The sequence below is a fragment of the Patella vulgata genome, chromosome 6 (assembly GCF_932274485.2).
Source record: "Patella vulgata chromosome 6, xgPatVulg1.2, whole genome shotgun sequence".
NCBI lineage: Eukaryota > Metazoa > Mollusca > Gastropoda > Patellidae > Patella > Patella vulgata.
In genome coordinates this window covers 48,309,553-48,325,674 of record NC_065884.2, presented here as the reverse complement: position 1 = coordinate 48,325,674, position 16,122 = coordinate 48,309,553, and the positions used below count along the sequence as shown (strand labels likewise).

The window sequence follows — 16,122 nt, the reverse complement described above, 5'->3', positions numbered from 1 at the left end:
GTCTGAACAAAATTCATGTTGCGTGGGTTTTAAGTGTAGCGAGCCCTGAATGCTTATTGAAGACTCGGAACACCTTATTTACAAACTACCGAAGCCCCCACCCCTTTGCTTTGATAAATAACATGGAGTTCTGCTAGAGAGTCAAAGCATTCTGTAATATTAGGTTCCCTGTTTTTATCTATGCTTTGAAACTTATAACAAACTTATTTGTCTATATAACCTATATAAAGTTTTATTATTCTTTTATTAACGGCATTGCTATTACGAAATAATTATAACGCACGTATGTGTATTTAGAAGTAGGAGGAAACCGGTTTACCCGGAGAAAACATGGGGTAAGAACGAAAGGGAGTAAGCACATGTGCCTTCGCATAAAATAGAGATACAAGAAAATCAGCTTTCAAAAAGGAATTAGGAAAAACAAACTAACCGTTTTCGTTCTCCGTTTCAACACAAAAATAAATACATGACACTCATAGTTAATTGCACATTTGTGACATTTATATTATCATTCTTCTTAACCGGATCAGAAAATGCTAACTCAGACAAGGTATCCATCTGTATAATGGAACTATTCAGGGTCGATTTTGCATGGGGATCACGTGGCTAAGTGGGTAAGACGCTAGCTCGCTAGCCTGGAGGTCGGGTGTTCGATCCCTGCATTGGCCGAGAAAGTTCATCCAGATTTTCCGGCGTGGTTCTCCCTTGTCAGTTATGCAGGGCGGAGGGGCTGACAAGGAAAGCTGTCTAGTCGTTCGGATGGGACGAAAAACCGAGGTCCCGTGTACACATTGGCGTGCACGTAAAAGATCCCTTGGCAGTTGGAATTCGATATAAGAGTAGGCCGCTCTCCGGGCAAAATTTCCCTCATAGCACACTGTATGGCGTATGCCCGTATTCATTATCCCAGGTTAGGAGCAGAACAGTAGGACGTTAAACCCCATTTCATTTAATTTCATTTCGATTTTGCATATAAGCAACATTATCCTGTAGGACAAGTTCGGGTGACTGCTTGATTCGAGTGGAACATTCTACAGTCGACTTGAAGCATACCGGAGTCACATTATATGTTTGACACGGTTGGGAACTATGATTATGAAGTTATGAAGACCAGAATCATGAAAGTTCTTGACAAAGACTCCAGAAGAATCAAATTGCTCAGCCTAAGCAGAAACTGCCTACCATTAAACTTCATCAATACAGTCACAAAAAGAAAATCCGACTATCAACTGAGATTCTTACATCACTAGAATATGGAAACTCCTTCTATCATGCACATAAGGTGATAAAACTAGAGTTTATGTACTTATAGCCAGTGGTTACTATATACACGTTACGGCAAGTTCACACCAATCCGATTCAAATTATTCGACATATTAACGTTTAAGTATTGTGTGACACTATCCAGTGTCGTAGTACCAAACAAGAAGGTCAAGGTCAATGTGACTATCTAATCAGGAACTTCCAGAAAACGTCCCGTGATGCTAGGGTGACCCTATCGTCTAGGACTTTCTTTGACTTCACGTTGTGAGAACTATTTCCAATGACCAATTAAGTCTGAAACACTGTTTATGTTGTTACTAAGTTTATATAACAAATACAGCAAACTACAAAGTTAAATACAGGAAAACTACAACATCTATTATAGAAACTTTAGGCGTTATTAAAATATCTACGGTCTGAGTTTAGCATCCTTTACAACTTACACCTAACGGTTTAAATACTACATTTTGTCTCTATCCCAGCCTCTCCGCCGAGGCGGCCGTGGTTAAGATGTTCCCTCTCGCACTACTCTTATGATGTCTTCCCTACGGTCTCGTCATGATGTTTTCACCATAGCCTCTAAGCCGAGGAGGCTATGATGTTTCCCTCTCGGGCGGTTCTATGATGTCTGTATCCATGGCCTCTTAGCCGAGGAGTATGAAGTTCCCCTGAGCTCCAAATGATGTCTGAGAGTAAATCAAACCATCTCTCTCCTATATAGAGAGTAAAATGCGTCATCATCTGTTAGGGTGGGACAATTACCATTTTTGGGTAAGTGTTTCGTATAGGCACCGTTTTACGTCAACACTATTTTAGTTAATAATTGTACTAATCCGTGCATGAGATGACTGGACTATAGTACCCTACTTTCCAGAAATGGATACTGACATAACTGTCAATGGTGAGTTAGTCTAAGATAGTAGTAGAACGGTTGAACATTTAAAGTTTGCTAATGCGAATCTCGGCTTATGTGGAAGATTGCTGTTTAAGTATGATATGCAATATATACTAGATTTAAGTAGACTGTAAAACATACATTTTGGGGAATTGGTAATAAAATCATGCCATTCTTGAAGACTTACATCTCTAACACGCTGTTTAAAGCACAGCATAAATTGTGCAATATTAGCAACACCTTGATAAATCCAAACATGACCAATTCCGTATTAGTGCACTAATTTATTCTACCATGTACATCCAGATCATTTTGTAACACAATTTATACAATATAGGAGAAACCTTTGAATCAAATAGTTTGTATGGTCGCCATCTTTGAAATACCTTCATGTAGTGATGGAAAAATATCTGAAATATAGTCACGACCCCTACCAATATTCATACATTGCTAAATCACAGTTGATATGTCAATAACATTATAAATAAGGTGAAAATAAGTTGCAATATTATCGCAAAATGGCCTCTTTAAGTTTAGGTATGAGTGCTTTTCGGATTGAACGAACGTGATCTGAATAATATTCCGCAACCCCAAAAGTTGAACCTTTTAATAGTTGGCGGGCTTTGTTCGGTTAAATCTCTCGTTCGCAGCCTATGAAAAGACACTTTGATTGGACGCGGACGATTAGAGTTCAAAACCTTTTTACCGATTCGGTAGACACGGTCAATAAAGACTGAACTGTCATCTTCCGCACTCGTTAGTTTTAGTTCATCCCTTAGCACTTTTCTGACCAATGTTACACATTGATCATCTTTCCTCTCTTCTATTCCATAAAAAAATCAAATTTTTCTGTCTCAAAATATTGTCAGAGTGACCACTCAAGTATGAAGAGCACCACTCAAACACAACCTCTATAGATTGTGACTGGAATATTTTAGAGTGAATTTCAAAATGCCGTATCATGCCGTAGATCCATTCGTTCGTTCGTTCCTGGAGTTTTACGTCCACTTTCACAGGGGTGATATCGTAGACAATATAGATCCATTAGGCTAAACTTATTTAAATAGGCCATGTGGCAAACAAAGACGATCCCGGCATTTAGCGCATTAATTACCGGTAATTTGGATAACCCAGTAATACTTGATATCCTAAACTATTCTCTATAAGTACAGAAATACGAATGGTGCCATTCACTTGTCGATATATTCATTATTAGCTATATATCAATAATATTATAATCATTTCTATACACAAAGAACAACTTTTATCATAACTCCATTTGAAATTCACAGCGAATATGGAATTTTCCGATGACTATTCATAACAGTAGATCGCTCTCATTTCTCAACCAATCAACGCTGGGATTCTTATTACCATGTGCGGTTCCATTCATCTGAATTTTCGGACTTGGTTTCCCCTTGCTCGTGGTGCAGGTTAGAGGGCCTGACAATTAAGGATCAGTGCCTAGTCGTTTGTATGGGACGGAAAACCGAGGTCGGACGTGTAGGCGCATTGACATATTTTATGTAGCCTACGACCATTGACAGCATTCGATCGAAATAAGAGTGGGTCGTAGCTGTGCCGCTGCTCGGGAAAAATTTCCTTCTTAGTATGTATGCCCGTCTTCATCAACCTTGTTGGTGTAGAAAAGTAGGACGTTAAATCCCAATTTCTTGAAGCGCAAACGTTACCGATGTGGCAGTTTCAGATGGTCCCTGGTGTGTGATTACCGTTTGGCGCATGCGCAGTTGTAGGAGTCACCTCACACCGTTACAGACGCAGTGTGCATTGACTCCTCGTGATAGGATTTCCCCTAAGATGTTCTTACGGTCAAATCAATATATTATAGACTATATATTTACAATAATACCACTAAGAGAAGATGCAAATTGACGATCTTTATTATTATTATTTAGTATATATACCCGTCCACAATGCGAACATTCTCTCTTGTATTTGGGCTGTCTACATACATGCATGTTTGAATGTACGTATGGGATGGTGTAATAAATCTATATTTATGTTAAAGAAATCGGAATAAGAAATTCCATACTTTTATATTTGTGATAAATGAAGCCACGAAATATCAAAGGCCTTAATCTTCCTTTGGAGGTGAAATAATTGATAATTTCAAGCCAATCATCAATTTGTATGGTTTCCACTGATCGTACGTGTGTAGAACGACTAATCACTAAAAAAAAAAAACAACGGCAACAAATCACGAACGAAGTATCAATTTCAAGCCAATCAACTTAGATCCGTTGATCGTGTAACTACTGATCACTAAAACAATAGCTAATCACGTCAACAAGTATTTTATTAATGACAAAACTCTAATCAAGTACATGATATATTTTTTCCTGTACTGACCAGTGGTCAGGAACCAACTCACACTGCAGGAAGTAGATATAGTTTCGTTGTTACGGCAAACATCAGTTTCGGACATGCGCAAGTGCCCAGGAGAAAACACACACCAGGAGTCAACTCAAACTATCACACCGGGAGGTAACTCTGAAATTTCCGTGTTTATAAAGGTGGCGCTACTCTTTAATTACACGTGTTTTATACACCGGAAGATTGCGAACTGTCATACGTCGAAAAAAGTAAACATATTGTTTTGTTGTTTTTTTTACGCATACTAGATTATTTACTTTCTTATCAAAAATGAGAAGAGCAAATGCAGGTAATTGTATTATTTATTTTGGAATTGGAAATGTTTTATCTTTTTAAGTAAAATTATTAGATCTTGATAGACACTGAGTGACGTGACATTCTGACAAATTGAAATATTGAAATATTTTCTCTTCTCTCTGTCTCTATTTATAGTATTACCGGTCCATGGTATTACTAACTTGTCTGTGTATAGTATAGTAAGTTGTACCGGTTTTGAATAGATTAGGTTATCCTTCCATTATTTGTGGCCCTTGTAATGCTAGTAGGTATATGCTCTGTGTCTCCCTCCCTCCCTTCATTTTCAGTTATTTACTGCTCATCTTTACCAGGGCTGTAACTAGCTCAGAGCAACGATGGGGGTGGGGAGTGTTCTGAGGGGTGCTGTAAAATTGAAGGATAACGGTGACGGATAATATATGTACATGTATCTATGGTCGACAATGTCCCCTCCCCCCCCCTCCTAGTTACGGACCTGCCTATCTATAACTATAGTCAACAAACAATGTCAATACCCACCACAAATTTTAGTTACCGGTATCAGAATAAAATGTCTACTACCGGTACTGAGACTTAACATTAAAACATAGGCCTAACTCTGTGTGTATGGGCCAAGTTGTCACAATATTTTGGTGTCACGAGCAAGTTTGATTTTTCAGCCCACTTCTGATTAAGTTTTAAAAAATTGTCCATTGCACATAATTATGATATTGCCCATATCTAGTGAGTTGGATAATGAGTATCTTCTGCTTAGGTTAGTCTAATACTAATGGGCTATTTGATTGCTAAATGCTTTTACAAAAACATAAACATAAGTACCGGTAATTAATAATTGTCATCTAATATTTACTTTAGAATCTAGACAGAGTTCATCAGACTCATTTAATTTGGTCTAATCTTTTTCATATTAGGAAATGAACAGACATATGGATATACTCCAACTTCTCAGATGTTAGAAGATGAAAGTCAACAACTAGAAGATCAACTTTCCAGTAAAGTGTCAGCATTACGAACGGTAAAATATGACAAAATAATAATGTTTGATATTCACCAAGAAGATTTGCTTTGTGATAAGTAATTGTATTCCATACAATTGTGTCACATGATTTTTAAATTCAATTACTAAATGCCACTGAAGCAGTTTATTGTTTTTAATAATCAGTGAGGCATTAATGAGTACCACACTGTTGGTGCACATTTCTCCTGGCTGTTATGTAGATAGTGGCATGCAATGCAGAGGTTTGGTGATGCCCGGGGGCAACCACTTGATTGCATGCCCCCAAGACTAAGTATAGGAAATATGAGAAATGAAGACATGTTAAATATTTCAAAACAGAGGAAATAAACTTTTTATTCATCACTCTTTGATTGGATGCCAACGCCCCCCACTCTCTGCATGCATACTGATTCTGATGACAATATAACATGGACTATCCTATTTTAGTATTATAGCTACATTTAATTGGAAATTTTTTCTACCAATTGTTCAGTGTGACGACTTTCGGTGACCATATCTCAGTTAATTATGACTGAATTGGGATAAAAGTTAGCTAAAAATATAACTTGTAATATACTATGTTTTTTAAGAATAAATCTGCATATACATGTACATGTTCATATGTGCCCTTTAAAAATATGTTTGTTTGTTTTTTAGCTCACAATTGATATTGGTACTGAAGTGAGGAGTCAAAATAAAATGTTAAATGACATGGTAAGTGAAAGATGTTGAAAACTAAAAAAATCTTTAGATTAATGTCAATTTATAACAATGGAATTATGATATTAAAAATACATTATGCAAGAGCTAAATCTGCCTATTGCAGGTCTTTCTTTAGGCCAGAAATGTGATCTAAATTATTAATTAGACATTATATTAACTTATCCAGACCATAATCAACTCTAAATGTCATCGTTAGCCTGCAATATTTACTGGATTACGATTAGATTTGCTGCGTAACTTTCATTCATGATTTAATCATGAAATGAGTAATCAAGACTTATGTTTTTTAACGTACCGACTTTAGTAATGATGATCGAGGCTAGGCCGAAAATTCAATCCCTAAAATCTTGGTTCAGAGGGGATCAATTTGACTGAAATTTTCAGCAAATTCCCTTTACATTATCTAGTTTTTAACAATTATAGTGAGAACTGCCAGCTCTTTATCAAATCTCCCATAATGTATCTTTAATTAAAGGAGGAATTTAAATATATTAAGAGGAAGGGGGACAACTCTTTAAATTAGATTCATCCCCTCTTTCTATGCACCAGTGTACACATTGGCATACATTTGTCAAAACCTGTGATGATTTGACATTGCAAATATAACCATAGTATGTTATTCACAATTCCATTTTCTATTTAAATACATATTAACGCAAGGGTAACTACAAAGTTGATTCAGCTTTTCAGTTTTTTTATAACCATACCCTTCAATGAGAGGATACTAATAATATTTCGCTGCACTATGCAATGCTACTGTACCAAATTTCATTGATGGTCTCCTGTTTTTTCATGTTCGATAATTATCCGATCATAGACAATGCAACATTTTTGACTAATTACTGCCTTGTTTTCATTAATCTGCTGTTTTCAACGGAAATTTTTATTTAAAATTTAAAGCCTGATAATTAGTGATTAAACCAACAATTCCATTGGGTAATTCAAATATTGTGGCATGTCTTGATAGTTGTTTGCCAATCTGATTAAAACACAGATCCTATTTTGTTTTGTTTTTTATAGTTCAAAATTTTATTTTACTTGTCTTTGCTATACTAGGATCTGGAAAAGTTTTTGCTATACTAGGATCTGGAAAAGTTGTTCTATAACCAGCATTCTGGTTGATGTGAGGTATTAGCTAATGAAATTGTCTGTTACCACGCGTTTTTGGTGTTAAAAGCACAGAACTGTGGGTAACTCACCAGAAACATCATCTCTGACTGGTAAATCGAATGTCTGATGTCGTAGGGTCAAAAGCCGCTCGTATGACCTCTGTTACAACCTGTCAGATCTTCATGTGGTAAAGGCCATCGAAAGCATATAAAAAAACAAAATAAAATATAGATCTGTATTTTAATCAGATTGGTTGTCTGCAATATGCACATTTTTTTTCCAAAATTCAAGATGGCAAATGATATACCATGTATACTGTGTTACATGTACCGTGACTCAGGTGGAAAATGCTGTAATCATTGTATGTATTATTTTCTATTGTACAGGACAATGATTTTGACAAGTCTGGTGGATTATTGGCATCCTCTATGAATAGATTAAAAGCTATAGCAAAATCTGGTGGCCATAGATTTATATTTTATCTGCTATTATTTGCTTTATTTGTTTTTGGTGTATGCTGGATGATTGTTAAATTTCGGTGATAATGGTTTCAAAAACAATGAAAATTTAAATAATTTATTTTCAACTTAAAGGTACTGACAAGATCTATTAAAGAATAATAAGCTTGTCACATCTGATTAAGTTTTGTTTTAGTTTTGTATGAGAAATAATATTTCATGTTAGATTTGTTAATAAGAGAATTGCCCACAAATTTTTCTCTAAAAATAAACACGAAATACTGTTCAACATTAGACAAATGCATGATTAGAAAAAGAAGTTATAATATGTGAAATCACTATAAATACAATTTACAGTTTTGTAGTAAGTAAAATTATAATACATAACAGCTATGTATATAAAGATAATGAGTTTTCTAAAATCAAAAAGCATTCAAAATAGAAATCATCACTGTCATTAAATACATGTACTTGTATATATAGGGAATTGTTAAAGATTAATTTGCTCATCACAAAGCTTCCAACTGATATGTATAATGATGGCCAAAATCTATTTCATTGAATGATTTAATTTCTAAGTCTTTGGTTAAAGGAACCCTCCCAGATTTTGTTGAATCAAACAGATTGATTCTGTCTGGAAGACGCTTAGAAACCTTTTATACTAGTCCTGTACAACTATCTGAAGTTCAGTGGTTTCAGTTTGCACATGTTTTTAGAGATAAGTTTCAAAATTACATGCTGTCCTAAGTGCCTGTGGGTAGCCATGTCTACATGTACATACTTGCGTAAGTTAAAGTGTAAGTGAATGTTGTGATTACAAAGTCAATATGAACAATGAAATTCCTTAAATGAGTTACATTACCCTGTTAATTAAGGAAGCAAACTTTTCCAAACTGCTCAACCATTTGGGCCATTTCTCCACAGTTTGGCATTTCATTTGTATGCTTATCAATTATGGCGGTATATTAGATTCAAAATTCTAACATACTATCATCTAATTTCTAACTTCTGTTCATGTAATTTCTAACTTCTATTCATGTAATTTCTAAATTAAGACAATGTATCATCCAATTTCTATTATTAAGACGTAAAATGTCTACTTCATTGTCGCTTTACATGTTAAGCATGAATGTCGAACAAATTTAGAATTTTGATACTTCTACCTAGCAGCCATCATTATAATGTTGTTTGGTATTGCCACCGTGTGCTCAATTTGCGATTGAGCACCTGATCAAGACCATTATGTTGATACAAATAACTCACTCATGACTCGCTCTTCGTCAGGTTGAATGGTTTGGTGGAGTGTTAAAATTGAACAATTTCATTTTCATTTCTTAATTTCACTGAGTCGTTTATATCAACATTATGGTCCCAATCAGGTGCTCAACTACCAAATTAGCACGCAGTGGCAACACCAAACGAATTCATAATGATGGTTGCTCCGCAGAAGTGTAAATATTCTAAATTTGTTCGATATTCATGCTAACCGTGTAAATGAAGAAGACGTTGTTCGTCTCAATAATAAAAATAAGATGAAATAGAATTAAAATTTACACTGAACAAAAAAAGAAGTTAGATTATACATTGTCTTAATTTAAAAATTACATGAATAGAAGTTAGAAATTACATGAATAGAAGTTAGAAATTACATGAATAGAAGTTAGAAATTGGACGATAGCATGTTAGAATTTTGAATCTAATATACGGCCATAACCAATGCGTATCCTGAGAAGTCTAGCACTGCTGTTTTACAGTTACATGTGTGTACTGTGTTAGTGTATAATTGTTAACATGTTTTTAAATGAATGCTGATTTTGTAAATGGTAATAGTGGATGTTAATTAATTGAATATTTTCATATACATTTTGTTTTGAAAGTGATTTGGAATGTGGTATTTTATGTTTATGTCTGAAAATAGTGAGATTGTGTTTGACTCTCTTTAATCACATTTAATATTCCTGTTTTCATTGACAGTCCAAGATAAGTTGATCTTATGGTATTAATGAAACAATTCTTCATTTAATTTACCAGTATATATATTATTTGAATATTTACTTGTACATATTATGTTTTGCTTATGTATATATAAAAGTAGGCCTACATATAAATTTTAATACATAAACTGCGACCATTTTATACTTGGAATGATAATATTAACTTGATATCATTATTATGTGTGCATATTTATGTCACTCATATATTAGGTTAAAGGTTGGTTATTATTAAAATATTTTACAGAATTAATCATCTACTGGAGAAACAGTTTCTATTTTTCACTATTCTTTTAAAATATAACCATATTTGTTATGCAATTGTTTAGGTTTTCGGAAAAAAGAAATCAAATAACTGATAAGAGAATAAATATTTTTCAATGCCAGCTTTGTACCTTGTTATTTCTTGATAATAATACATCTGTATAATGAAGGTACATGTAGTTGTTGAATTAGATATGGATGCTGCAATGTTGTTTGTGTGGTGATGGGCTCAGCAGATTTTAGTTTGAGAAGCAAGGGTTGGCATTGATAGGAGTATTGTCTGCCGATTTGAGAACAGAGGTGTATAGTTGTTCACATTGGTCAAAAAACGATTGCCAGTCATCTAGACAGTAGACAATTTCAACAAAAGCAAATATAGGCATCATAAAGCATTTATTTGTTCAACATTGTTTAGATGAATGTTGGAGCAAAAAAAAAACGCTCTTAGTAGGGTTGGGGGTCTGGACCACTTGCACTAAGTTGCTAACCCCGCAAGACACTTGCCTGCATATTGGGTAGTAATAAAACTGCTCTGTTGAAAATATCCCTTTGAACTTTTATATTTCTAATGCTTTGGTAACCATAGAAAACATGTTTAAACTAGTTCAGCTGTTATATAAGCAAACAATTTTACAAGATAGAAAATACTGTATCAGTTTTGTGCCATCAACTTTTGAGTTGCCAAACGATTTCAAACCAGAGTTATTACCCGTTTTGCCGAAATCTTGTAAGCACCTTACAGGTCAGAGATTTGGAGACATGATTTTTTTTAATATGCTGGAATTGTTCCCCATAGTTACTGGCCCTGACGTCATTTGGAGTATGATGCTTTTATGACTCTACACTACCCCACCCTCATCTGTCTATTAGGAATTCGGGATATATCATAAACTAAAGTGTATTGAGGATATCAAGTACGAGGGTCTCTCATTTTGGATTGGGAGAAAAGCACACAGACGAATTCAACCAGTATGAAACTCCAAAACACACAATTTGTTTTTCTTTAATTGATAACATTATCCGCCACCATTTACATTGTCGAACTTCACAAAATATCAGGCTAACATCAATAACTTTCTTAAACTATCATAAAAACACTTGTAATAATTTTACACTGGGAATAAATAACTCCTAATAAATATATAATTGTTTAAATTCTCATGATAGGCATTTAGTAATTGAACGTATTTACAATTTTATGGTACATAATTACTGAATTTATTACTTGGGATGAAATGTTATTATTCCCACGATTCCACAACTCCGAGTGTTGGATTTACCATTAAGCAAAATAAGCACGGGCTAAGGCATCATAAATTTGCCGGATACTATAAGTTGCAAAATTGCAAATGGCCTGGTTCACGAAAAGCTCCTCTGTTGAAGTATATTGAAAATCCCAACAGAACGGCTGGATACCACGTAAATATGTTACTTACTTTGGAGGATCTGAACAAAGACTTTGCAATTAGGAGAAATTTTTCAATTAACACAAATAAACATTATTTTTAATCTTAATTTTAATTTGTTTAATTTCGAAAAAAATCTAATTTTATGGTTTATCATTTTGAATTATATATATAATGGTATGGGGGCACTAAAATCTTTTAAGTGCTTAAGGCCTCTATTGAGTTTCATTGTTATCATTGTTGCATACATAATTTGTCAACTATCCACATATTTAATCGTATGATTTGCATGATGAAGACCAGGGTATCTTCGTTGGAAAATTGCGTTGCAATAAATTCAGTATCAGTATTTATACGTACGTACCCATGAACTTGTGCCTTTTCATTTATCAATAAATAACGAAGGTTTAATACATGAAAATGTTGAAGATGCCGTTTAATAGTATCCATATTAGAATTTATGAGACATAATTAACAGACCAGCTAGCGGATCAATCGTTGGAATTTGAAGGAATGTGTGAAGATAAATCTAACAAAACTTGGGCAATTTCTGTCATACCTTTCATCTGAAAAAAAAAATGTTTTCATAGTGAAAAACTACGTGGTATGGTCATATAATTATTTGGGTTGTCAATAGCACAGGCACTTGAAGGGATTAAAATAAAACTTCTTACTACTCTTACTACTACAGGAAATAGGATAGGAGAAAGAAAAGACAGGAAAAAAAATGACAAACAACACACAAAAAGAAGTGTACTAGAATTCTCAAATTCATCTAATGATAGTGCTCTTCGGTCATTCTGTTATCTAATTGTATCAGGAAATCAAACATTTGCCTTCTTCTGCTTTGGTCTGAAATGCTTGGAAAATGGGTTTGCGGTTGTCAATTTTCAAAATTTTCCTTGGGGGAGAGCCCCAAAGACCCCCCTCGGACCGCGCTCGTGACACGCCTTCGGCGGGTACTTGTGTGGGCCTTGGTCAATGACCTGACAGGTGGGCTTTCGGCTCGCCAGTCCGGCACTGACGATTGTATACAGAGTGCAGTTAAAAGCCTGATTAAATAAATGTGTTTTAAGTGGGTTTTTTTTACGAATGTAGAGATGTACAACATCTTAAACTAAATGGTAGATTATTCTATAAAACAGGTGCTTGATAAGCGCTGACCATAAGAGACTAGTTGAACAGTTTTAGGCTTTAAAAGTAGTTTATATCTGATGTACGTAATGTTCGGCCAGGTGTATAAAGTTCTAAAAGATAGCTTTCTAAACGATTTAATGCAGAGTCACAAATACCGAATTTAAATTGAAGTCTACGTAGAAGAAGGGAAGGGTCCACCGTGTCGAAAGCAGCAGATAAATCTAATAAAATTAAAAATTGTACATTTTCTATTATCAATTTCCATTAAATATCATTTGAAACCCGTCCACTCAAGTGCCGACAGTGAAAATGAGATCCAGGTCCATACTGGCTTTCAAAGCCGGAACATTCTGATCAAATCGAGAGTATATACCCGAACCGCTGGACTACAAATACAGCTTCTATTACCAACAGCATCCCATCAAAGGAAAATTTTAAAACATATTATAGACTTACCTCAGTATCTATTGAACAGACCAATTGATTTCTTGAATCTTGGCTTGTGTTTGAACTGTATAGAAAAAACAAAAAATGACTAATAGGAACCAAGTAGCTATAATATTCGAACATAACACAAAACTGCCACTGGCTGCCATTGTAGACACGTGTAACATTTTTTGAATCCATCTGGATATGCACCGTTCAAGCAACAAGTCTACAAGATCTGATTAACAACAACCACCGAATTCGGGCATATGATGATGTGTGCAAATGTCCAAGATCTGCCTAAACAATTATCAAAATAGAGGCTTCTTGGCTAAATTGTAGGTTAGGGTTAGGGCTTGGGATTATTTACATCTCGTGACCTTTGACCAAAATTGAAGTTGACTTTATGAAATAGACCTAACTCTGGGTGGCGTATAAGGGTCCGCGTGATTTTTTAAATTTTGCTAATAATCGAATCTAAGGATATTTCATTAAACAATAATGCATAGATATACTATTTAAAAATACTTCGGTGGAAGTATATACCACTGCTTCACCAATAGCTCTCCCATATCCAAAATGCTCTTGTAATGGTTGTAGGCCGTTATACAAGTTAACGTGTGATTGAATTACCTAGGGGTTAGAAAGTCTGTTCTTTTCCAAATATGTTGGTCTCCGAAATGCGCAGAGCTTACGGAGGGGCGGCGGTGTAGTGACTCAACAGTACTGTATCTTGGCGATATTGTTGTAGACATACTTGGTTGGTACAGTGATGTAGGTGTTGACATGGCTACAGAATAGCTTGTATAGTACGGAACTACATAAACCATGTCACTGTTTACTTCTTGATGATCCTGGTTGTTGGGAGGTATATTAGATTCATGTTTTTGTGGCACCAAATCAGTACGGATGTCTGACAAAGCTGTAGGATATGGTTTATTTACAGTTTCCCGAATGCCATTCCAAAAACACCTTCCTTGAAAAGAGAAAAAAAAATAGAAATTTAACGTTGTTAATTTGCAAGATTAAATAATTATATTTCTAATACTGATTGATTCCGATGTGGTTTAGAATCCACAAACTGTTCGTAACGAATGTCTAATTTCGTAGATTTTCTCGGGTTTCTTCGCACTGCTTCAGCGAGTTAATGGCATAAGATTATAATAACCTTTTCAGAATAACAAATACTAGTAGATAAATGTGGATGTGGGTTTGGGTATGCGGGAATAATCCGGTGAGATAAGAAAGAAAATTTCATTGCAGTGGTAAAACTAGTTATCTTCCACATATTCTTAGGAATTCCAAGGAGTAAAATTCTTTTTACCTTTTAAGTTGTTGCAGATATTTTGCAGTGCCCCTAAGCTTTCAGAAGACTGGACAATTTCTTCTTTCAGTTGGTTAAAGGTGCTGGCATTATTACGCACCGATGATTTGGGGATACTGGAGGGTCTATTTTCTGAATCCATAGGGTTGAAGGTACTGGGGTGTTTATTGTTAATGTCAATGGCATCTGTTCTCGTGGTAGAACAACTGACACCAGGGCTACTTTCTTCATCTTCTTTTTCTTTCTGTTCACCAACATACTTCATTTTCTGAATGTTGGCAAGTATTACAGTGCCCCATTTATTTTCAGACGATTCACCGGGGTGTTGCTTTTGTCTACGCCGGGTATTAGACATCCATGTTTTAATTTGAAGTAGGGTGAGTCCAGTTTCTTTGGCAAGGTATGCCTTTTCTTCATGCGTTGGATATGGTAGGTCTATGTGTTCTGTGAACCATTGACGAAGAATTGTTAGAGCACTTGAGGGAAGCTTCAACGTTGGTCGAGTACCATCAACACATATTCCTTTAGGTGGGGGATTACTGAAAAAAGTAATAATTTGTCCTTGGAAATATGAACAATAATTTTGAACAGTTTAGTAATGAGTGCACGATTAAGTGTCATCGGTGTCATTAAATCTGTGTGAATTCTCGGAGAGATATTAAATCTGCGATCTTATTCAATTAAAGTAATTCAGAAATTATCTTTCGGACCAGTATGCATCGTACTACCATGCATATATAAATGAATTTATTTGCTAAAAAAAATATATATATTTTATGTATACCTCTGTCTTACTCGAAATCGTTTCACGGCATTCAATGGTCGTCCAATATCAACTTCTCGGAGTCTATAATGACTGGTATCCCACAATTTAAGCAATCCAGTTTTATCTTTAAAGTTGTGACTCTAAATTGAAAATTGCAAAAGTTTGGTGATTTTTGTTAATTTTAATCAGAAAACATCGGAGTAGGATGAAGAATTTGGTAAGTTTGACTTCCCAAGGGGCAGGGCCAAGAGAATATTTTCCCTTGACAATTATATTTTATTTTAAATTCCAGCTTTATTTAATTAGGATAAAAATAATTCTTCTGTGCCAGGACATGGCACTACAAAGACAATATTGTAAAAGACAATATTCAGATCGAAGTTTCTACTTTTATAGTTTGTGTCCAGCGTAGCTCGGACGGCAACTAAATTCATTAAATATAGTAGCAACATATAAATTCAATAAATTGGTCTATATTTATTGTAATGTTTGATATTATGACCTTGTACACAGATATAAAACCAATAAAATTGATTTTATTTTATTGTAAAGTTTTCTCGATTTTTACGAAATTAACACACCCCTTGTCTTGAAAAAATCCATTTGCAAAAAGCATAATTTTAAACTATAAAATCAAATGAAAGAAAATATTAATAGAACCAATCTATGTGAGATTTGTGAAATCTTATAAT

The 16,122-nt window shown here is 34.7% G+C and overlaps 1 protein-coding gene and 1 long non-coding RNA gene across 2 annotated transcripts; one reads left to right on the top strand and one right to left on the bottom strand.

Annotated features, from left to right (window-relative positions):
* The first annotated feature begins 4,701 nt into the window (after nucleotides 1–4,701).
* On the top strand, nucleotides 4,702–10,493 carry LOC130013237 (BET1 homolog). Its single transcript, XM_056102031.1, has 4 exons — nucleotides 4,702–4,841; nucleotides 5,740–5,843; nucleotides 6,483–6,539; nucleotides 8,045–10,493. The coding sequence occupies exons 1-4, from the start codon at nucleotides 4,823–4,825 to the stop codon at nucleotides 8,198–8,200; spliced, it is 336 nt and encodes a 111-aa protein (XP_055958006.1). The 5' UTR covers nucleotides 4,702–4,822; the 3' UTR covers nucleotides 8,201–10,493.
* A 904-nt stretch (nucleotides 10,494–11,397) lies between these two features.
* LOC126823938 (uncharacterized) lies at nucleotides 11,398–15,901 on the bottom strand. The gene is made up of 5 exons (XR_007681379.2): nucleotides 15,449–15,901; nucleotides 14,665–15,203; nucleotides 13,974–14,316; nucleotides 13,371–13,425; nucleotides 11,398–12,343 (listed from the first exon to the last, which is right to left on the bottom strand). It is a non-coding gene; the product is annotated as an uncharacterized LOC126823938 (long non-coding RNA).
* Between the last annotated feature and the right edge of the window lie 221 nt (nucleotides 15,902–16,122).